Here is a 24,476-nt window from a genome sequence, read left to right on the forward strand (position 1 = left end):
TATTGGCTCACAATGAAGGCATATGCACTCAAGCTTGTCAAAAAGTGTGACAAATGTCAAAGGCATACCAATATCTACCACCAACCTACTACTGATTTGAAATACCTCACTAGCCTGTGGCCCTTTGCGCAGTGGGGAATCGACATCCTTGGTCCTTTCCCTCCAGCAACAGGGCATAGGAGGTTCTTGGTTGTAGCAGTAGATTATTTTACGAAGTGGGTAGAAGCCGAACCACTGGTAACAATCACAACCCGTAACATACAAAATTTCTTATGGAAAAGCATAATATGCCGCTTTGGACTACCCCAGGTGTAGATATCTGACAATGGGAAGCAATTTGAAGATGTTGAATTTCAAAATTGGTGTGCCAAGATGGGGATTTAGCAAAACTTTAGCTCAGCGGCACACCCCCAAGTGAACAGACAAGCAGAAGTAACTAACAGGGCGATACTTCGCGGATTGAAAGCTCGCTTAGCTCGAACAAAGGGATTGTGGGTGGACGAACTGCCCAGTGTCCTTGAGGCCTACCGAACTACTATCAAGACCGCGACAGTGAGACCCCCTTCAACCTCACATATGGCACAGAGGGGGTGATCTCGGCAAACATCGAGGTACCCACATTGCGATTTGAGGTTTATGATGAGGAAACAAACGATGACGAGCTTCGTACCAACCTGGACCTGGTAGAGGAGGTGCGAGACCTGACTTACATTCGAACCGCGACCTACCAGCAAAGAGTAGATCGGTACTATAACGCCCGGGTCAGAAAATGATAGTTTTGTGTCGGCGACTTGGATCTCCGGAAAGTTATGGTACTTGAGCCTGGTATAGGTAAGCTCGGACCGAAGTGGGAAGGTCCGTACCGTATAAGGCGGGTGTTTGGGGAAGGCACATATGAGCTCATGACTTTGGAAGGAAAGCAAGTACCAAAAGCATGGAACATCGATAACCTAAGAAGGTATTACTTGTGAAACCATGACTCCAAGGCAAAATTTCTCTAAGTCTATGAGACCACCGAACTGGTCAAAAAAGACAACCGACTGGAGAGAGGATCGTGAGTCACTCCCAGAAGCCTAAGGGCTACGGTGCTGAGCTGACAAAAAGACATCGGCACTACAATAAGTCCTAGTCGCCTCTTCGGCATAGGCAACCAAGTTCTAGTCGCCTCTTCGGCATGGGCAGATAAGTCCTACTCGCCTCCTTGACATAAGTGTAACGATTCCCAATCGCCTCTTCAGCTTGGGCAAGTAAGTAACCCATGCATAGACAGGTCGGGTATATACCCTACAGTGTCTATCCACCTCGGCATTCAATGACACAAGGTTATTCCTACCTTGAGTCCAGCTCGCTAGCCTGGCACTTCGGGATAACCGACACTCAGAAAAATTTTTTACTTAAAAAGATTTTGCACAAGATTTTTGCACACATATGACTTTTTGAATCATTATACTTCATTAACAAAAAGTTCCGAGTACATAGAAACTATTACTATAACCGAGCTCGGATGCCCTAGGCATACACTATATGGGGGGGTCCAAGAAAAGAGGAATGTTCAAACATCAGATTTTTCAAAATCTCCTCCAGCAGGTAGGTCAGTCTCCATGTGGTCCTCCACAACATCTCGACCTGCCTCCCCTGATGGTCTCGCTTCAAGAAATTCGTCATCGCTTTCTCCCTCGGAGGAGTCAGGTTCCTCATCAGCCTCCTTCGCCATCTCTAGAGTAACGATAGACATGGAGATGGATCTGAGATCGAGCTCGAGGAACTTCTGCCGCACCAACCACCTACAGAGCTTGAAGCCCGATTGGTATGAACCTGAACCATATTCGACCTGGAGGTCGTGAAACCGAGGGACTCTTTGAACTCCTTGATTGCACGATCTCTCTCCTAAATCCTCGCCTCCTGAATTGCGGTGTCGAAGATTTTGATGTGCTCCTTGATCATCGCCTCAAGATTTTCATTCTCTCGAAGGAGAGCTTCCTTCTCCCCCTTGAGCTTCTTCTTTTCCTCCGTTAGCACTAGAATCAGCTCCTCTTGGCTCCGAGCTCCCTTTTTGGCCCTAAGAATTTCACCCGAGTTAAGTCCAGTTCGTGGTAAAGCTTCCGAGCATTCTCTTTGGCCTTCCGAGCTCGCTTCAAGTGGATCTTAGATTGATAGACTAGCGAGTGGATAGCAGAGTTCACCTGAAAAAAAAAAGAAAGCAAGCGTAAGTATCATTGATAGAAGAATAAGAAAGTAAACGAAGGGGCAAGTTACTTACCACCATACAGTAGCTAGCTGCTCTCCCTCCAAGTTGACTTGTTGGCATGTCAACCCACTCCGCGACCTCCGCAGGAAGCACTGCATCTTTGCTCTTAAGAAGCCCGAGCCTTAGAATCATTATGCTCTCCTTCGCTGAAGGGGGCTAAGGCTCAGGCACTGAAGCACCTTCGGGCTCACGAGGTGGAGTCTCCTCATCTTGATCCTTTTCTAGGTCAACAACCGGAGGTTGGAGGCGAACATCCTCCCCTGGGAGCTCGACAGAGGATGGCTCTGGCGCTGCAACCTTGGGTTCGGTAGGAACCGAAGAGGTGGCCTCCTCTCGATGGGACCCTCTTGAGGCCTTTCTCTTCTTCCCCTTCTGAACACTCTTTAAGAGGTTAGCGGCATTGACACTTGTCATAGCTCCTACAAAAGAGAAGAAAAAGAAAAATTTTCTAGTCAGCTGTGAACTGAAGTGCAAAAAGAAAAAAAGAAGTAATGTGTGTGCCGAGGTAGAGGCCTACCAGGAGGACTTAGCCCAGTTCGTACAAGCTTCTCCTTGGCCAGGAAATCTTCCGTCTCAAGGCCGAGGTCCCTCCAAGAATGGATGACTGCCCTGGTCTCTGCATCCAGCCTTACCGCGGGGTCCTTAATGGCCACTCTCCAGTGAGTAGGGAATGGCCATCCTTTAGGGTTTCGAACAAAAAAGTACATTCTCTTCTAAGCCGATACCTTGTTCGAGTTACTGAACAGGAACTTGAACCCGGGGCGAGGTGAGATATAATAGCTCTGTCGGGTGTCGCCGAGTAGGCAAGAAGAATTTTTCTTAATGAAACAAATTGAGCTAAAGATGTCTAGAGTGAGGTGGGTTATACTCATGGAAGAGCAAGATCGTACTAACGATAGTACGGATGAAATTCAAGTGTAGCTAATCGATAGTGACGTTAAAAAACTTAATAATTTCTACGATGAAGGGATGGAGTGGGAAGAGTAGCCCAGCTACGAACTGCTCCTCAAAAACTGCAAGTTCATAATGGTCGTGGACCCAAGGGTACTGACCCAAAGGAATGCTGAAGATGAGAGTATCGGGGAGACGGTAACAAGTTATTAAGGAAAACAACTTGTCCGAGGTCATCGTGGAAGGGCTGAAGTTGTCCAAATTCCAACCTCGAGTAGAAGACGAGACCCCCTCTCTGGAGGTCGGCCGCTCTACCTGAGGTTCGGGTCCCTCAAACTGAGATGGCCCGACGTCAGGTAAAGGCATTTCTCCTAACAAGTCCAAAGAGGAGCTCTCTAGCGAAGAGCTAGCCTCACCGGCGGGAGCTGAGGACCGCACCTCGGCATCCCCAAGCTCGCTAGAATCACTAAGTAACCTATTTATGCTAGCACTAGACATATTGGATGAGAAAAGGAAAATGGAACTAGTGAAAGAAGACGAACTCACCAAAGAAGGCGATAACGACCTCGGACACAAGGGGAGAGAATGACGAGCTGAAGGACTCTGACGCGATCTCAAGAAAGCTCAATTACAAAATTTATGGCGAGGACAATGGGCCCTTCAGCCCCTATTTATAATCCACCACATCCGGCAATCAATGGTTGAGATCTGTGCAATCCAATGACTCCCATGAAATCTGACTACACGCTACCCGAGGACAAAATCGATTGAGTGCGCTCTTTGGCGTCCGCAGAATTTATAAACAATGTGATGTCCGTGCGTGACCGAGACTCGATCTGGGTCATTTCATGGTTGAGCCAGATGATTGAACATGTCTAACCAACAGTCTGCCCTCCAAATCGCCTAGATTTCGTGCCAAATCCATCTAGACTCATCATGAACTCCCCGCACCAGGTCAGGGCCCCTGGCACGAGGAATGGGGGCAATTGATGAAATGTGATTTGGCACGACCTAGTATAATGGGGTCACATGGACGCGATCTACTTGAGGGATGACAACTCAGCCAAAGGAACTCAGTACACAACAATTAGAGCTCTGGTATTCAGTCACCTCAGCCCAAAAACCATCTCGATGTAAGGACACCTCGACACCTAATCCAGTTTGGGACTAAAGAACCGAAGTACCAGTTCGGAGCTAAAGAGCCGAAACACCACATAATCGACTCAAAAGGCCTCCCCGACAAACCCCGAATTTCTCGAGCATACAACGAGGCTCATCCTAACTCCGCTTGAATAAGAGGAAAACGATAAACCTTATCAACTGACACATTGCTTTCCTTCAAAAACTGAACAGATTTTATCCACACAGCTCGGAGGTCCTAGAGTTTTTTCGTAAGGTCCATGACTACTCCACTATATAAGGACATCAAACCCCAAGGCAAAGATACGCGCGATTATTTACTTACTAGCACTCAAGCATTCAAGTATTCAACTCGCATCCACAGTATAAAACTAACTTAAGCATCGGCGCGACTTTGTCGGGTTAGTCACCTCGGGTTCTCTGATCTATTATTTTGCAGATTGGTCCAACTCGTCACGCAATTGGAGTTCGAATCATCTTCTAGCTAAGAGTATCTAAATCGCGCACCATCATAAATTAAAAAGCAGTTTTTGGAAAGTTGCAATAAAGCAACAGATGTGTGGTAAAATATCTCCTGATTAGTTGCCCATAAAAAATTCCAAAAACTTCACCAATTTTATGGATAATGTCAAAAACTTTCCACTTTTTTATACCTCTATAGCACCCCCATCTTACCATGTTTCTTCTAGTCTTACAAAATTAATTTTTGAGTAAGAAAAAATTCTCTATTTGTTAATGTGAAAAAAAAATACCCCTACTGTCCTGGAGCAATTTACTACTTAAGCATCCCATAATAGCATTAACTTGTAGAGTTTATAAGGCAATAACTTCACAAAAGACAGCAACTAAAATTTGTTATCATATCTTATCCATTCCATATAAAGAAAATACTTTTTAGATTTCATCCGGCTCATAATAATTAAATCCAAATATCATATATCATACATGATCGATACTTGCACACATGCACATGTGCTAACACATTCTCTTGCACTAATCTCAGATAATGCAACAATCAATAAAAAATGGGGACGTATTAACAATCATGTTCTTGCTTTATCATTCTACTTATCTCAGACGTAAGTGTGTGGTTATCCTAAAAGTAAGAATTAGTCAACTAAAAATAACAACAATATAGAGAGTTAGTAATGTGGTCTCTATAAGGTGTCGTGTGTTTGAATGTATTGGACCCTACTGTGGTGCGGTTGAAATTACATAGTTTGAACCATACTACAATCCCTGAGATATTTTGCACTGTGGTGTGGATGTCTATTAAAAACATTTCACTCATTTATTGCATTACATATGTTGCATTTCAAAACCATCCATAAATGGTTTCAGCCACATGCCCGCAACCCTAAGAGAATGCTTTATGGGTGTGCTGAGTTTCGCAACCAAGCAATCCATAGAAAGTACAGAACACCCCTTAATTACAACACACTATGTAGAAAAATTAAAAGCCCACATAAATAATCAGAAGGAACAGAGGCTGAATCAGAGGACTGCCCATTCTAATCATTTGGAACAAAGAAAAGTCCCCCACCCCACCCCAAAACGAAGAAAAGGAGAAGGGTATCCCAAAAATCCAGCTAACATCAAGAGATAGTTACAAAAAACAATGAAATGAAGCCCAGGAAATGGGAATTTATACTTTGACAGATTGTATAAAATTTACAATTTCAGGAGGATCAAATGCCTCCACAAAAACAGGTAAATTATGAGGAATATAGAAAGTGTAGTGCTGGCACCAACCCAACCCACTAAATCAGGCTTGTGGAAATGACAAGGTAAATAAAAACAAATTATTCATTCCTCACACCAAGAGTCAGTTTCTTTTACCAATCTCTTGTGCATGGGACCACTGTTTACAGGCATCGAAAAACTACGCTTTGTAAAAAAAAAACATTATGTTTCGATTTACAACCCTGCCAAATTGAATAACAAGTGACCCGTGAGATTACTGAATGTAAAATGGGAAATTAGTCAAATTAATATTAAAAGAGTAGTACTGACCTGTATGCTTTCCATCATGGAATTGAGCATTCTTAGATGACTTAAAAGTTACCAAGAATTCTCTTGCCTTCTGTAACTCTTGCTTCTGCCTTGATTTGTCCCACTTGTGCTCAGCACCCAATATTTGAATTACACGTGGCAATGCCCTGCCTGCTGCATCAGTATCAAGAAAAGCAAGTCTGGATCTCCTAGCAATGAAATCCACAGCAGACTCACAGTACTCATATCGAGCACAATATGCAACCTCTGCTTCTAAAAAAGGGTATCCATGGGCAAGTCGCTTCCCAAGATTTTCATTCTGGAGAGTCAAAAAAGAGAGAAGGATAAATGAAACTAGGCCATGAAAATCATTAGATCCCAAACTCTTGGGTTATTAAGAGAGATAAATCCATTTACTGACAAAAATTGTTTAACCCAAGAAAATTGCAAATTTTACCTCAGGAAAATACAAATTAGGGTTAAGAACAAAACAAACTGGATAAAAATTTGTTGGGATGCATCTTGGAGATAAATTAACCAGTCTTTATTGAACTCAACAATTATTGTCTTGCTAAACTCGTACACCCTTCTATACATGGCACTTTTACATGTAAAACTCAATTTATCATTGGAAATTCTAATGATAAAGTGCCGACATTTTTATGTAACTTTTGCTTAAATTTGTCATAACATAATAGGCTATACTCAAAAACTCTGGCAAATATATTTGTACATATTATTGACATGTAGCCAACTATCCTTCCCTGTAAAGGCCCATGAACCATCTCCTACTTGCTAGTTTTCCATCTTTTTTCTGTCTATACAAGACTGGTCACTAAACAAACTTGGACACTATTATTATTATATAAATGAGGTAACCTGATCAATTTTCCTCTCCAATAGATGCTTCTACCAATACCAAAATGATTGAAGTACCTGCCTAGGGCTAGATTTGACTGATCAAATTCTTTTACTGACAGGTCAAACTTTCAATTCATTCTTTAGGCTGTGTTTGGTTGCAGTGCAATTTTATTTGCACTAATACAAATGTTTGGGAGTGCAAATGAAAATAATGCAAGTTCTGGTTTAATTTTGTTTTAGGTTTTACTTTATTCTGTTTTAGGTCTTATTTTACTTCATTTCTACTGCAATGAAATTAAAGAAGATAAATTTTGAAATAAAAAAAAATCATAATTTGCATTGAAATCATTTGCACTACTATGATTTTGCATTAGTGCAAATAAATTTGCATTGCAACTAAACACAGCCTTACATTCAATAGTGTTCCATTAACAAAATACAATTTCAGTTCTCCAAATATATCTTTTTGTAATCATTTAGGTTACAAAGCAACAACTGCACAACTATCTAGGCTATAGGGTCTTAAAACATGTAGGTGGTTGCTAATGCAATGTTTAATAATACCGGTTGCAAGTACTATGATATAAAGAATGAATCCCAAACCTGAGCTATGGTTGCCACTCGTTCAGCTAAAGTACCATAAGCTTGAGATAGATGTTTGGCTGCAGCACTGTCCATTATCCCTGGAACAACTTTACCATTTTGAATCTTCTTCATACGAACATATTGTTGAGCAAGAACTGTAAATGAAGCTGGATCCCAACCATCTCCCCCAACGATTTGTAGGTGGTTAGTCAAGCAGCCATTTGTTGGACCCAACTTCCCAGATTTTATAGCCGCATCAACTGCATCCTCTGCCATGCTGAGCTAACGATTAAATTAATCACACAGAAATTTATCCCAGAAAGAAGAGATGAGGAAGAAAAGGCAAAAGCAAAAAACAAAATATGAACTGATGATTTACAATTTTTATTTTGAATGGAAAGGAAAGCACTATTTCTGCCATTAGCAAGAAATACAAGGAGAAGAAGGGGTGATCATTTCAGCCCGGCCCGCACAAGCCCAGCCCGCAAATTTTAGGGCCAGTCTTGGGCTTAATACTTCAAGCCTGCCCCGGGCCGGGCCCGGCCCGCATATATTTAAACTTACACATTTTGTGTATAATGTATACATATGTATACATGTTATTTTACATTATATTATATATTTTATATATAAATATTATAACATGACATGTATAATTTATAATTATATGTAATATTTTATATTATATAATGTATAAAATAAGTTTATATGCATGTTATGTCATTTAATATATAGATATGTAATGTTTTATATATGAGTGACATTGGCCCGGAATTAGGCCTGGCTCGGCCCGGGCCCGTATAGACCTGGGCTAGGGCTTATGTTTCAGGCCAGGAACCCCGGGCTGGGCTGGGCCCGGGCCTAAGCTATAGCCCTTATCATAAGTGCAAAGCCCAGCCCAGCTCGTCCCATGATCACCCCTAGGGAAGACTGATTATTATGTTAAAAGAAGGTTTGGGTAAGATACACAGGGCAAGACATCAGGTAGAGAAAAGTCAATGGATGTGCTAAATATCCATTTAAAAGAAAATCATCCACCCATACCTTATCAACATTTTCTCAGTTTACCTTCTGTATGTAGTCCATTTTCCACCAGTAACAGTGAGCAAACCAGGGTAATCTTCAGAAACTACATGATCCCTAGAAATGCTTTCAGTGTTCTTTGCTGATGGGTCCATGGCCAATGGACGAATGCCACTCCAAGCAGAGAGAACATCTGCACGACGTACCTGTTTATATTATAGACAATACCAGAACATGTCAGACTACATTAAAATGAGTATAATTCGAATATCTAGATTATTTTTTACAAGAAAATATGGAAAAAAAATTGTTACCCACCCTGATCAATATGCATTAACATCAAGCACTTTGTAATGCTAGTTTGTTTCAATAACATGGGTAGACCCAAGATTACATGGTTTAATAGTATCAATACTGTTAAGCCAAATCTATTCTGGAACAATTCAAATTTGCAGCCACTAGATGGGGGAGGGGGAAGATCAGTACAAAACATATAAGAAAGAAGCCAGATAAAAGTGAAGGAAGATCCTCTAGAGCATCTACCCTCTATGACACCCAAAAACAGCCAAATATGGTCTTAAAGGCACACCAAAGAAAATGAAACCTGAATATTTCATGACTATACTTATCAATGAAAAGAAATGATTGGATAACAAAAAGAACATATAAATAAGTAAAAGCCAGTAGAAGCAAGAGTTGACAAAAATCAGAATCGAGTGAAGGGCATGGAGAAATAAACCAAACAATTCAAAGTGTCACGAAAACATTTAATATAATATCCACAAACTATATAAGTCATGAAGGTGTTTAAATTTATATTTTTTGACAGGGTTTACATGCATAGAGAAAAAGGATACTGTCAGCACAAGATACAAACCTTAACATTAAGGTAATCACAAATGGCATCCAGTATAAATTGTATCTCATCTTCATGCGGTTCTGGAAGCATGGTAATTGTAGTGCTGGAATCTGTTGTTCCTGCAATTGTTCTTCCCAACCATGGCAGCATGAAAACAACACGTCCATCTTTGGTTTTTGGAACAATTAAGCCCATTCCCTCAGGAGAATAATAATCAGGGAGAACAATGTGCACTCCACTGCTAGGAGAAATCATGGGCTGTGCATCTTTGTTTGCAAGTTTCCTCACAGAGTCACAAAATGGCCCAGCAGCATTCACAACAACTTTTGCATATGTATCAAACTCTTTGCCTGATGCACTTTGACAGGGTGTAAGAAGCAAGCAAAGTACAACAAGTATTTTAGTACCTATCTAATGCAAAGACTTGCTTGGTACCACTCACCAGGTAAAAAGGGACTAATGAAACCACTACTGTTTTGGAAACATTAACCAATAAAGAAGAAAGGAAAAGGATAAAGAAACAGTTTATGCTCCAATACTCAACTGCTAGCATATTTAATATGCCAGACCATGGTAATGACTTCAGCAGAATTATATACAGTAGTTATAAAATTAGAAATTACTTGTACTTTGGAGCAAAGGTACTAGCCAAAGAAGAAGATGATTGAAGATCCCATGCTTTAACAGATGGATAAAGGATATCACATTAACAACCATATGGTTAGAAATGCAACTTGAGAGTTGGCATTGGATTTGGTTGTGGTATCTTGGCTTAACATGTAACCTCAACCCAAACCCTAACTGACCTGATTTAAAACCCAGCATTCTTGATCCTAATCGAATCCAGTTATGATATTAAACTGGTTGGATTGAATCAAACACCACAGCATGCAAATACACATATTATATACACAAGAATAATATATTAACAATATATAAATGTAATATTTTACAAACTACCTGACAGAACCCTTCTCTATCTTCCCCCCTCACGTACAAACAAAGATTTAAAAGATACGACTGGAAATATAACATGTTATATTATGGTTAAGTCAGGATATTTGATGCCTCAAACCCCATCCTAACCTTAACCATTGTTTGGGGCGGGGAGGTTTCGTGAGCCAACCGAAGCCCAACTCTAAGAACTAGGCCCTAACCCAACACTCAACTCCATATGAGGTAAAACCCAAGCTCCTCCATCCAAGTCCACCTGAGTAAAATCCAAGCACAACTTGGAATGGGCTTGGGCCTGAGCAGGTTGGTCAGGTTAATTATTCCATTTTGGCTCTGTTGTCCGATTTGGAGAATAAAATAAAGTACATAAAACTATTACCAAAATACCAAACAACAAATTTATACATAATGTGCATCACATATGCATGTGGCATGTCCATGTGCATACATGGGCTTAGGCCTAATGATGTAGTGCAAATGTATTTTGGGAGTTTTCACCGGAAAGGAATAACAGAATTTTCACTGGAAAGTGTAGATCTTCGGAGGAGGTAATAGATTGCATAAAAGTGAAGGTTGCACTTTGGGTGAAGACTATGGACAGCTTCCAAAACTTATCAGTCAATGATATTATAAGATCTTGGTCTGAAGTAGCACGATCCTCAAGGGATAAGGACAGAATCAGAATGGAATGAAAACCACCAGACGGCAACAGAGTAAAGTTGAATTTGGATGGGAGTTCTTTGGACAATCCAGGTTTGGAAGGCATAGGAGGCATAATCAGAAATTCTGAGAGCAGAGTCTTGGCCTTACACTCAGGACCACTTGGCATTGCAAATTCGGTAAAGGCTGAACTGATGGCTTTGTTACAAGGTCTGTGGTTAGCTAAGAAACTGGGCCTTAGACAGCTATAGGTGGAAGGGGATTCTAACGCAATTATCTCTTGGGCAAGTTACAATAAACATACCCCGTGGAACCTCAAACATGTTCTCAGGGAAGTGGAAAAGATTGTGAGAGATATAGGTGCTGAATTCAAGTGGGTGAGAAGAACTGCAAATGTGCTAGCCCACTCCCTATCTAAGCAAGGGGAAAAAAGGCAACACCTTTTGTGGGCTTCCTTGTAATCTACCCTCGGTTTTCTGGGTTGACATGTTGGTCATCAAGTTGTAATCTCAAATTTAATTATTTTAATGAAATTATCTTTTGCTCATAAAAAAATGTATTTTGGGAGTTTAAATAGTGTGTTAGTACATAATCTACATAGATATGTATAGCCTAAATATGTATTGCACATATAAAGATAGTGGTCCATATATCATAAAAGGTCAGGCCTGCTCAAGTTGAGGCACAATCCCAGCTATCAAGCCCAACTTTACAGCCCTAGATCAACCCTGAAGCCTGAAAATCTAAGACCAGTCCATACAGAAATATGATTATTAATTATAAAGTTAGAGTCTACAAAGAAATATGCTATTTCTAAAGTTTTCTGGAAAACTGTATCTGTAGACTCTCACTTTATTCTCCTAAGACCTCATCACCTTCCCTCTCTTCTTCCTTTCATCTTCCTACTTCTCTTGACTCTCTGGTTTGCTACTGTAAGTAAAGTAGCAAACAAACTCAACACAAAGAAATAGATGTCACCAAAGGTGCGCCAACTTCAAGTAAATATGCTATTAAATGCAGATAAAACCAGTAACTGCAACGCCAAATGGTCTTAGGGATCTCATCTGTCAAGCATGGACTCATATAAATGACTGAATTGCCAATATAGGATAACCTCTGGCACTAGGTGAACTCCAGTGGAATGCCAATAAAGTCAACATTTACCATATATTGATTACTGAGTAGTGTCTTTTCCTACAGGAAGTTCTAAGCTAAGGTGGGAACAAAATTCTCACATTCATTTACTCCCGTATCCATGGCAAAGTGGTCCTTCACCCATTGTTTCTTCGATGTAATGTTAATCAAATGTATGGACAAGTTCACAAATCTTAATCTTTATGTATTTTAATCCGACAAGCCATATCAATTCAGATTTAAATGTTTATAATCATGTCAATGCAACACAGCTCTTTAACAAACCTTCAATGTTTATGATATTGCAAGATAGTTTTAAATGGTGATAAATAAATGACAAGCGCATGGACGAAAAGGCAGTAAACTGCATAAACAAAGTATCTGTTACTAAAATTGGCATTTAAATACAAGCATGAAAAACTGAAAAAATAATGGTGGTGATGAAATTGTCTGCCAATAAATGTGTTATCTATTGTACCTGACAGGTTGTTTCGGATACGTGCACCAATTATCCTTTCTGTAACATCATCCTTAAGAAAAGCCACCACTTCTGCATGGTTAAGCACTGCTGCACCAGCTAATGCAGCAGTGCATGCCAGTCCAACATTAAGTCTGGAGTCATTCATCTGTCCATCATAGTACACAACTGTACCCTTCAAGCTTCTATCTTTACCCTTCCGTGCAAGAGTCGGAAAGAGTTCAATTGATTCTTGTGCAGAGTAATATCGGGACAAATGTAGCAAGCGTTTTGCTGCAACCAGATCATATAGTTTCAATCCTATCCAGTAGTATACCACTTCAAACCAGTCGAAACACGGTGTCATGCATGGCAAAGCATGGCATAGGTGTGGAGCATTTTCAATAACTTGTTTACGTTCCTCAAGTGCATGAAAAACCAGTTTCAGTTGCCCATAGTCAAAATTAAAGACAGCTTTTTCCAAGTAGCGAACCCCTAGCAAAGTTTAGCAGAAATTAAGTACTGAAGCAAAAAGAGAAAACTCTATCCAAAAGAACTATATAAGGTCCAGTTTCTGTAAATTCTAAAGACTGTTAACCATCTCACTGCTATGATAAAGTGTAAACTGTTGTACTTATCACTCCACCAAAGGATGAAAATATATGACAAATATGTCAGCCTGAAAAAAAATTCTATTCGTTTTACTTTGAAACAAATACAGCCTAATGTGACTTCTCAAGGCTTATATTTCACCAAATTTAATTAAATACATAGCATATACAGAATTTTTGTAGTATAATTTGTTAAAACATAGCATAGCATTTATATATTTTTAAAGTTAACACTATTAAGTATATCTAGAATTGTCAATGCAGTAGCCATTGTTGAACTGATAACTTCTCATGTTTGATATCAATACTCTATGCATGTACAGGAATCTTGGTAGCATAGGATAAAATCATTACGAGAATAACATGTGTAATATTTAATCTAAGCTTTCAACTACTTGGAGCCTCAGAATGTTCCATGAGTATATAATGTAAGCTTTCATTTTCCACATTGTTTAATGTGAAAAATGAATTCCCTGTCTGGGATCTTATGAATATGACTAAACAAGTACACAACTAAGGAAAGTGTGGTTTTTTATCAGTTCTGTTTATAGATTCAACAATATGCTTCCAATCTATGATGCCATATATGGATTCAAATGGGGCATGATCCCTAGCTTCTCAAAATCCAGAACAGGGATAAGATATGATCTTTCAGTCCAATTTGTCAAGAATTTTTTTTATGTTTAGTTTTATAAATTAGCTACATCTGTCAATACTTGGGGCCATGTGATAGTAGCTGAAGTGGCTTCACTGAATGACTTATTGCTTTTTCTTTTAGTGTATAAAATAATTAAATAATAAAATATCCAAAGGTATCAATAACCAACCCAACTTCAGCTTCAGCTATGAAGGAGCTCACAATGTCCTTAATAACTTATTCACTAAAAGACAAAGCAAAATCATTCAGTTCAGTTATTTCTGCTGTTATAAAACAGTCCCTAGTAACCCCTGATATTCATGAAGTTTCTCATAGCAAAATTCCTAAAAGCATGGTATTCATATTCTTGTTGAAAAAACATTAGGTGTTAGGTGACAAAGCATTTACTATGAGAATAAAACAAGAAATATACTTTGGTAGTATTGATGCTGTATATAGTGTCAGTACCAGTATTGTATTGATGCAGGACTGGTCTGACTGGAGGAGATAGAAAAAGCAAGTTTATCTGCAATTTGGAGAAAATTCATGAAATGGGGGTTTTGACCATGGGTACACAGGCCCAGCCACCCCCTAGAGGGACCTCTAATATAAGGAGTGGTGGAAGCTGATCCCCCAAATATTCAGAAGCTACAGAGACACTCAGAACCTTCTAACATCTTTACTGTGGGGGTTGTTTAGTCATTTTGAGTCGGTATGAATCTGGGTTGATTTTTGTTTATTTTCTACTTCCTAATTTTCTTTTAGCTGTCAATCTTTTTAGTAGGTAGTCCTAAAGAGTTTTAGAAGTTGTCAAGTGGGGTCCACTAACCACATAAAGTCTTAGGTGTTAAGCCTTTCTATTTCTTGAACCTTATGATCCTTTTGGAATCAGGTGGGTTCCTTTGGTGGATTTGAAGAGCTTATTCCTCAACTCATTCTCTCCACAAAAGAGAAAAGGGGAAGGTGCTTTCGAGATGTACAAGGGCAGCTATACTTTCGTGCGCATGGGAAGAAAGGAATGCCTGTCTCTTTAAGGACAAGGAAAGATGTATAAAAGAAATCATTGACAGCATCTCAATCAAATTGGTGCATTGGATGAAGACTTTGGACTTATTCTTTGATTTCATAGTAGATGACATTCTGAGAAATCGGAGGCAAATGGCAAGCTCTTGTCCTTGGAAGATTAAGCCTTTGGTCAGTTGGGTTCCACCATCTTTGGGCCAGTTAAAGTTGAATTTTGATGGTTGTAAGCTTGTAGCTTGGGTAATCCTAGGCCTTCAAGTACAGAAGGAGTTTTGAGGGATGAAAATAGAAACATCCTTGAGTTATTTTTTGGACCTCTAGGAACAGGAGCCTCAATTGGGCAGCACTTACAGGCTTAAAGAGAAAAAGCAAGGAAATTGCTGGCATCTTTTTGAATGACTTACATAGGAACTTATTGCAGATACTTCACTCCTCTCCAGCAACACAGCTTCAGGCTCAACCCCTCCCAGAGCTTCTCCCCTTTTTACAAGTGATTTTATTTTAAAATTTGATGGCAGCTGCATGTGAAATCCTGGCCCTACTAGTATTAGCGGTGTTGTGTTGACAAACAGAAGTGACATCATCTGGGTTTACAGCAGTCCAATTGGAGATGGTAACCCCATGAAAGCAGAGATCTTAGCAGTCCTCACCGGTCTCTGCATTGCTAAGGTCTTAAACTGGACAGGGGAGGCCCTTGGCTTTATGATCATTTCCTAGCTGAAGGAAGAGATCTTGCAGCCCAGTTGTAGGTCTTGCTTACTTGGATTCCCAAAGAGTTCAATTCTTACGCAGATATGTTGGCAAAATCTGCTGTAAACAGAGGACACTTGTATAGCAGCAATACTGCACCCTGATTTTTCTTTGGGTGCTCTTTTTGTACATCTTTTTGATAATATAACACCTTGTTATTTCCCTCAAAAAAGAAGAAAGGAATATAAAAGAAGTTGAAGTTGAAGGGGATTCAAAAACAGCCTTCAGGTGGGGTGGTTCAAGAACAGAAGGTAGCTTGGAATTATAAATATATCTTTAGGGAGCTACAAAGGATTATAGAGGAGCAGCAAGCAAAAGTAATTTGGATTTTGGGTTCCAAGGGCATCCAATGGATTGGTATATGAATTAGCCGAGTTCGCTAGCGGCTGTTGTCTTCATGTAAGGAGGTTAGCCGAGGCCAGCCTCCCTATTCCGGTTCCCTACTTTGTTCTACTCACATTTTATACTAATTAAAAAAAATCAGTACTGTTTTTAATCATAAAAAAAGCTTCTAACTTTTTTAGCAGTCAGGTTTGGAGTTTGGACTAGAATAAAAGCTGGCTGACCCATTCATATTTCTATAGGACCATTTTATGTTATCAATGTTTCATATTTGAACATGAAATAAAGCATCTATTTGAGTACTGCGTTGGCACGTATGCCTTCTCTCTCCTCTATCTTCTTCCTTTATTCCATATTTTTCCACTTGCTGCACACTTCTCTACTGCAGAATGTAGATCCCTAATCTTCTTTAATCCATAAATCCTCATTCTCTCCTATTAGCTGCTGCCCTGTAATTTTTCTTGAATTTTACTTGCAAGAGATCAGATATGGAATCCAGATTCAAATCAATATCTTCTCCCTTACAGTGCCCAGTCCAGGTCTTAACCCTTTTCTCACATCTAAAATCTTCTTTACCCATCCTTCTAGTCCACCATCGCTGGATAGAAAGAGGCTTCCCCTACTTGACCTACATCATATGTTGTGTCAACATGGCAACAAGCCAAGCATGTTTAAGCATCCAGTATCATGGCTTCCAATTAAGTAAAGGAATTTGTTGATTTATATATTCTTCTAGAGTATGCACTCCCTTAAACAATGTTTTAATGAAGCTTAGTCATTTATTTTTGTTACCTTATATATTCTTTTAGTTATTTTTTAATTTATTTCACAGTCCTTCTCAATGGTAAACAAGAAATTTATTTAAAAAGAGAAGAACACATTATTAGATGATAAATAGACAGTCAAACAGGATGAAAGCAAAGAAGACCCTACTTCACACATCACACCCGAAACACCACACTCCTACCACAACAAGAGAGAGAGAACCAGAATCCTACAAGTTCAAATTCCAGAAAATTTTCTATTCGCCCTCTTTATACCTGATAAAAAAACAAAATTAGAAGAACATAAACAGACTTAATCAATAGACATTACTTTATATGAGAAACTAACACCAAAGTTGTTCTCTTTCCTTTGATATCAAATTTTTATTGCAGATTTACTAACATCAAATAACTAGTTAAGCAAAAAAAAAAAAAACTAATAATCTAAATAATAAAACTAACAATTCAACCAATCGCAGGTTAAAGTTTCGGCTGCTGACTATTGGCTATCATTTCTCATTTAGAATCAAAACCTCAACCAACGATCAGTAGGTGAAATCAAAATAAGCAAAGAAACAATTGAACCATAAAAGACATGAGAAAGAAGTAATTTGGACCCTAACACATACCACCATGAATTAACTTGGTGGATCTCGAAGAAGTCCCGGAGGAGAAATCCTCTCTCTCGACGAGGCCAACGCGAAGTCCCCTTGACGCGGCATCCAGTGCCACCCCACACCCGGTCGCGCCACCACCGACAACAAGAACGTCGAGAGGATTGGCTGAGCTGGCGCCCATCAAAGCAGATTCTTGGACTTCCCGCGAAGGGACGACAGCGTTGACGTCATTGATCTTCTTCCGGATGCTGTGGAAATGCCCTCGGTCGTTCTCAGACAGAACTGGATCCCTGAGGCTCAATGCACCGTAAGCTCCGGCGATGGCTATTACGGCAGCGCCGAAGCCCTTCAATCGAGTAGCTGTAGCCATGGACGCAATTCTTCGGATTACAGGAATGGAAGCGCCGGCGTATTCCTTTTTGATTTTTCGATTGCGTAGGGAATCAAAACAGAAGACGTGATTCTGCTTTTGGATTTGCTCTGAATATGCTGCGAACATGTGCGTGTAACACAGGCTACTTAATCAATTCCATTCACGGGAGATGTTCCCCAATGCACGGGGGACAGCCCATCCCCCCGTGTATTGAACCATCTACCGTGGTTGCCATGGGAAGATATTCTCAAATCACGGTAGGGATGGGTTGTGGGGCTCGTTCTGTGGGATACGCATCGCGTCTATGCATCCGAAGTCAATCACGTTCACATGGGATGGGACCATATCGATCGCATGTGTACGGAACATTGATGTTTGTATTAATGCCGCCTTTTTACTGACGACGACTGTGCTTTGAAATTTTTTTGAGCCAGTAGCCATATTCTATTAGGGGAAAACCGTCACGGGGCTAATCGGCGGGGCGTGCGGCATTCGAGTGGATCCATCGACTAAATTTAAGAAACCAACTAATCACACACAAAAGGCAATAAAGATGCGTGAATTAATAAAAATACACTTTATACGGTAAGGCAATAAAGATGTGTGAATTAATAAAAATATACTATTCAACTCCTTAAAGAGTAACTTAAGTTTTTTGTGCTCTAACAAAAGATTATATGGACATATTGAAAATTCATACTACATAATTATAATAATATCATCAGCAATACTCCCATACAGAATACACATGTTGTCCCACTCAAGACACATTAAATGACACTATATTGACGAGACATGGGTGCAAGGTAGGCACTTGATGGCGTGGCAAAATTGTCACTTGTGACAGTCTCCCCCACTCGATTCAGTCTTCATCCTCAAAGACCAGCTTTAGCTTGTGGCTTGAGTCCGATGTTGGTGAAGGAAGGTTCTTCTAGTGCTCCACGAACTTCTTTTCTTCCAAGGCCTGGGCTAGTGTTTGGGCAATAGGTTTGAGGCCAGTTAGGATGATAGGGAAACCTATGGCCATGTCTTAAGTTAAGTCCTTGGCTAGCGGCTTGGAGATAAGTCATGCGTGGCTTAGATCGGTTTGCACTACTAGCTAAGGTAGGGATTGGTGCAAAAGATGAATTTAGGTCAAAAGGATGTTGGATGCTAAGGGGTGTCTCCCAAGGTTCTCTCCTCACCAGACTACTATGTGGGTTAGATGGAGGTCGAATGCTAGAATGGTTCCTAGAGCAAGTGGGTGGCTCTCTCTTCCCAGGGTAATAGGTATGGCTGATGTTGGAATTGGCCTTGGGTCTTCTCTTGGGCCCGTTGGTTGAGGGCGCTGGCATCTTTTGTTGTGGATGTGGCTTCTGCTGACGTTGTGGCGATGATGGCACTGTCTTCTTGCTAGAGATGTGATGATCACTTCTAATTACGGTGACTGTGGTTGTTGCTACTGAGCTCTTTGGTGTCCCTTGATGTGGGGGTGATAGTTGGAGTTGCAAGGCTGAGACTTGCTTCTTCTTCAAGTCACCTAAGGTAATCATGTCAACCATGCAAGGTGTCTGCTCATCCATGATCAACAAGGTGTTAAGGTGAGGTGTTGGTGCAGCTTTCGCCTGAGTCAAGAAGTCCATACCAAGGACGATAGCAAAGTCATCCAGTTGTGCTCTGGTCCTAGGTGCCGACTCGGAGTCCTACTCGACGAGCCATGCCTTCGATGGTTTTTGCACCTATGTTAACAGCTTTCAGCCAGCCTAGCTCTCTTGACATGGCCAAATTAAGTCTCTTGGCCTCAGCAATGGATATAAAATTATGAGTGGCCCCTATGTTAACTAGGGCTCGGGTTGGCTTCCCGCCAAGGTATATGTCAACGTATCTCAATCCTCTCTTGACTAAGGCGGGATGTTTAGAGGTAGCCCCTTTTTTTCACCATGGCATTGAAAAGTTGTAGGGCACCCACTCTTGGGGCCCGGGTTGGCTTCCCGCCAAGGTATATATCAACGTACCTCAATCCTCTCTTGATTGAGGTGGGATGTTTGGAGGTAGCCCATTTTTTTCACCATGGCATTGAAAAGTTGTAGGGCACCCACTCTCGGTGCCTGTGTACTCCTTTCCCCATCGCTTCACTCATCATCACTCAACTTGGCAATGAGGGCACTTAGTTTCTCCCGCTTTGGGTAGTGCTTGGTCAAGTGCTCATCCCAAAAAATGTAGCAAGTGGGAGGACGTGTTGGTCTCCCCTGATATCTGTTGTTGTAGGAGTTTCAGCTTCTTATGGCTGCTTCCCTTTGTGGTACTCGATTGGCTTGCGGTGGAATGGCTGCTTCTCCTTCGGGGGACTTGGTGGTCTATCTTCCCCACTCAAGTTGGTGGCATGTGGGTTGGCTGGCTTGCTTCCTTCATCATCCGATAGCCTTAGTTCATTAAGTTGTTCGACCACATCCATGGCGGAGGCAAGATCTTGGACATTACATCACTGGAGCTCAAACTCGGCCCAAGGCTTTAGGCCATCCATGAAGTTGAGCAATAAATCATTGTCTGACATGTCGGTGACTTCTAATGTGAGGGCTGAAAACTCTTTGACATATTCGTGGAGCGAGTCACCCTTTAGAGTTTTCATCTTGCGACGAGCAAGGCGCTTCACGTTCTCTGGGTAGAACTATCTCTTCAGCTCCCGCTTGAAGTCAGCCCATGTATGAATGGCACACGTGCCCCGTTCTATGTCGATGCATATTCTGCGCCACCACAACATAGCGACATCAGTCAAATACATAGTAGTCATACATACCTTAGCTAGTTCATCATTCACACTAGTTGTGGCAAGGTATTGTTCCATTTGCCACAAGAAGTTGTTGAGCTCTTGGGCATTGCGTGCACCTGAATAGGGAGTTGGCTCCCTAATCTTTATGTGGGAAGGAGTGTGCACCAAGGGGGTGCTGGCTGGATTGGCAATAGCCCTCTTCAAGATTTCACACTCGGCCTTGAGTTCATTTAGTTGAGCTTGGGAGTCGAAGGAACAAGCAGCTGCCTTCATGGCTGCCCACTCTGCTTTCATTTCATTCAACTGGGCCTGGATGGCCATTGGGGAGGACATGGCTCTCCTCCACGTTTCCCACTCATTTCTCATTTCGCCGAGTTGAGCTTGAAAACTGTCTAGCTTGTCTTGAATGTTGGAGTGGGATGAGCTTCCTCCTTGTTGGCATGCGGTGCTGCAGACTTCTTTGAGTGTCCCATTAAGCATGTCACGGACCTCATCAACAATACCATTCATGCGGCCTTCCACCTCTACCACCGCACTCTCGATGGCTTCAACATTTTGGTGGAGCTCATCTACTCGGTTACGCATCTCACCCACAGCGGCTTCATAGCGTAGCACTCGTAGGTCGATGGCGGAATGCTTGTCTGTGGATTTCTTGCGCTTGCTTTCCTTTTATGTATGGGTCTTCGGTGCTTTGTCCTTGATTGTGTCATCGGCAGGTGCACCATTAGCCTCATGGGATGGGGAGAGTCCATGCTCAATCTCCTCCATGATGTCCATGTTATGCTTCATGGTGTGCTTGCATCACGGGTCAAATAGCTAGGAATGAACTCCTGCTCTAATACCAACTACGACAGCAATTGGCTAGCTCGCCCTGATACTAACTATCACGGAGCTAATCGATGGGGCCCCGTGTGGCACTCGAGTGGGTCGAGTAAGCCTAAGAAAGCAAGCAAAGATGGCACACAAATTAGTAAAAAGGCACTTTATATTGCAATAGATGGCAAGCACAAGCACGCAAGTTTGTGTCGAGGGGACCTCATGCTTAAACTTTACACAGTCTTGGCACCACTCAACTACCTACCTCCCCTCAAAGAGTAGCTTAAGCTTTTGGTGCTCTAACAAAAGATTACATGGATATATTGAAAATTCATACTACATAATTACAATAATACCATCGGCAATCCCCCCATACAAAATACACATGCTGCCCCACCCAAGACACACTAGATGACACTCTATTGGCGAGATATGGGCACAAGGAAGGCACTTGATGGCACGGCAAAATTGTCACTTGTGACATAAGTGCACTGCAATTCACCTCAGAAATCTGAATTACAGTCCCTTCTAGTCCATTAGTAGCCCCTATAAATCGCATCCTGGCTGTCAATTTGGCATCAATCCACGAACAAGTTTCAGTCCACCCTTAGAAATTTTAGTTTAGTCCACCCTAGGGGTGGACTAAACTATAAAAATCCCTATTATTAAAACATTTTCTATATTTTCATGGATTTAATAAAAACTACCTTATATTAGTATTTTACTAAAACACCAACACCTTTTATAGTTTTTTTTTTATATTTCTTTTGAAGGACTACACAGGAGTAGTCCATCCCCAATTCAGAACCCCCAATCCAAGTGCAAGTAGGATTCGATCCCAAATCTCTTTGTAGTTTGCAATCGCTTTACTTAATCCACTTTTCATTAGATGACAGTGGAAAGGGAAAATCTATGACACATGAAAGACATGGTATTGGAAGAGTTTTGACCAATGAAAACCCATCCATGCATTTTGATAAATAAGAATTGTAACTCCAATGGAAAATAACAGTTTTGACCCTAATTTTGTTTGAATAAATTTAATCAAGAGTAAATAAAAATGAAAATAACATTTTTGTTCCTAATAACACACGAGCTACTATTCAATTTGGCTCTATTTGGGTACCTTTAGAATTAACAATCATAGGTACATGCCCTTGAACATTTTCCACTTAGTGTAGGTGATAAAGTTACAATTTTTAGATAGCAAAACAAACATTCTTAGTGAAAGGTAGGGAGTGTTTTCTTTGGGTAAAAGTATAGAGAATGTTTTAGTAAAATGAAAACTATAGGGTAGGTTTAAGTAAATCTATGAAATTAAAAGGGGTGTTCTAGTAAAAGCCATTTTTTAAAATGACCACACCTTCAATTTAATAAAGTAATTCCCTTTTTCATATTTTATATAGGCAAGCAAAAAGATGACAATGTTGTTTCCATTGTAAGAAATAGGGGTGAGCATTGTTTGGTTAAAATTGAAAACTAAACAAAAAACTTTAGTTTCAATTTCAGTTTTTATGTTAGGAAATTCAGTTAACAAAAAAAATGAATAAATCTAACTTTATTATATTATAATATATATATATATGTTATGTATTATATAGAATATCTATAATATAATTAATATTATATATATTGTATGATATATATTAATATGTTCATATTAAAGAAATTCAGTTTTAACCGAAAATAGCATAAAAAATTCGGTTTCAGTTTAGTTTTCCTTTTCAAACTTTGATTTAAAAAATTTTGGTTTATTTAATTTGGTTTTTAATCAAAGAAACTGATTGCTCACCTCTAGTAAGAAATGTTAAAATGATGTTTTCTCCAAAAAATGTTTAGACAAGACCGGAAAGCAACTTTTGTTTGAAACAGTTTAAAAAAAAATGTTTAATCAAACAAGAAAAAATGAGGGAGAGTAGGGGTGCAAATTGATTGGATCATGACCCGATCCGATCCTATATTCTCAAATTCGAATAGCCCCATTTCAAATATTTGGATCAGATTGGATAATAGAATTGACCCAATCAAAAATCAGATCGAATTCAGATCACCCCTATCCAATCTGATATATATCTTATTTATTTATTTACATAAATAACACACACACACACACACACACATATATATGTTATTTATTTATTTATAAATATATTATTTATATTGCATTTTTGTAAATTTGTTATATTATTTATTTTTTATAAAGAACATGTATATATATGTGATCAAAATAATTGAAAAGATCCTTGTATTTTTGTTTAACATTATTTAAATTGTTATATTTTATTTTTTTAAATAAATCAAATCATATTAGATTAGGTCTGAAGATTTGATTGCTTCATTGGATTCGAATTCAAATCCATGTTTATGAGATCCGGTCGAATCTTCGGATCGGATTGGATTGGATCTACAATTAATAATGTCAAATTGGATTTGGATATACCTTGATTCGAATTCAATCCGGTTTGTTTGCATCCCTAAGAGAGAGGGCAAAATGCCTATATAGCACTAACATGGTGGAAGCGCCTTTGAGAGTGTGGTACCAAATAACTTAGTAATTTAATGATTATTGTAATCCTTTTTTTTTTATATTTTAAGTCATTTACTAAGACACCCCTATAGTTTAACGTATTTATTAAGACTGCCCTTTAATTTGGGTTTTACTAAGACATTCCTTATCTAATACACACACACTAGTATTTGTGTATGCGATTTGCACATGACAAATTCTGTGATAATGATAACATATAATATATTTTCATTTTTTTTTGCAATTTTTATATTTCTACATCTACAAAAATAATTCTTATTTATCACATTTTTATGGTTCACTAATATAAAGATACATCCAAATAAAATTCTTGTAAAGGTAACGAGAATGAATAAAATTCTTATTATTCTTATTTACTATAGTTCATTAATAATTTTTATCAGTTACCTTAGAATTTTATTGGGTAAATTACAAAGACCCCCTGTACTATGGGGTTTGTGAC

General features: G+C 39.8%; 1 protein-coding gene across 1 annotated transcript; it reads right to left on the reverse strand.

The window, feature by feature from the left end:
• Positions 1-5,898: 5,898 nt before the first annotated feature.
• Positions 5,899-18,337, reverse strand: LOC148870865 (glycerol-3-phosphate dehydrogenase SDP6, mitochondrial-like). Its single transcript, XM_088969782.1, has 7 exons — positions 17,561-18,337; positions 12,826-13,299; positions 9,618-9,949; positions 8,786-8,946; positions 7,736-7,994; positions 6,293-6,590; positions 5,899-6,204 (listed from the first exon to the last, which is right to left on the reverse strand). The coding sequence occupies exons 1-7, from the start codon at positions 18,045-18,047 to the stop codon at positions 6,197-6,199; spliced, it is 2,019 nt and encodes a 672-aa protein (XP_088825908.1). The 5' UTR covers positions 18,048-18,337; the 3' UTR covers positions 5,899-6,196.
• Between the last annotated feature and the right edge of the window lie 6,139 nt (positions 18,338-24,476).

Source organism: Nelumbo lutea, chromosome 2, assembly GCF_056320005.1.
Source record: "Nelumbo lutea isolate HS-2025 chromosome 2, American lotus-T2T, whole genome shotgun sequence".
Lineage (NCBI taxonomy): Eukaryota > Viridiplantae > Streptophyta > Magnoliopsida > Proteales > Nelumbonaceae > Nelumbo > Nelumbo lutea.

Excerpts from the sequence above, each read along its gene's own strand:
- LOC148870865 (XM_088969782.1), bottom strand. The coding sequence starts at position 18,047 with ATGTTCGCAGCATATTCAGAGCAAATCCAAAAGCAGAATCACGTCTTC. Across the intron at positions 8,947-9,617 it reads GTGATTACCTTAATGTTAAG|GTACGTCGTGCAGATGTTCT; the intron begins GTTTGTATCTTG and ends TAATATAAACAG. Across the intron at positions 6,591-7,735 it reads GAGTGGCAACCATAGCTCAG|AATGAAAATCTTGGGAAGCG; the intron begins GTTTGGGATTCA and ends TTGACTCTCCAG.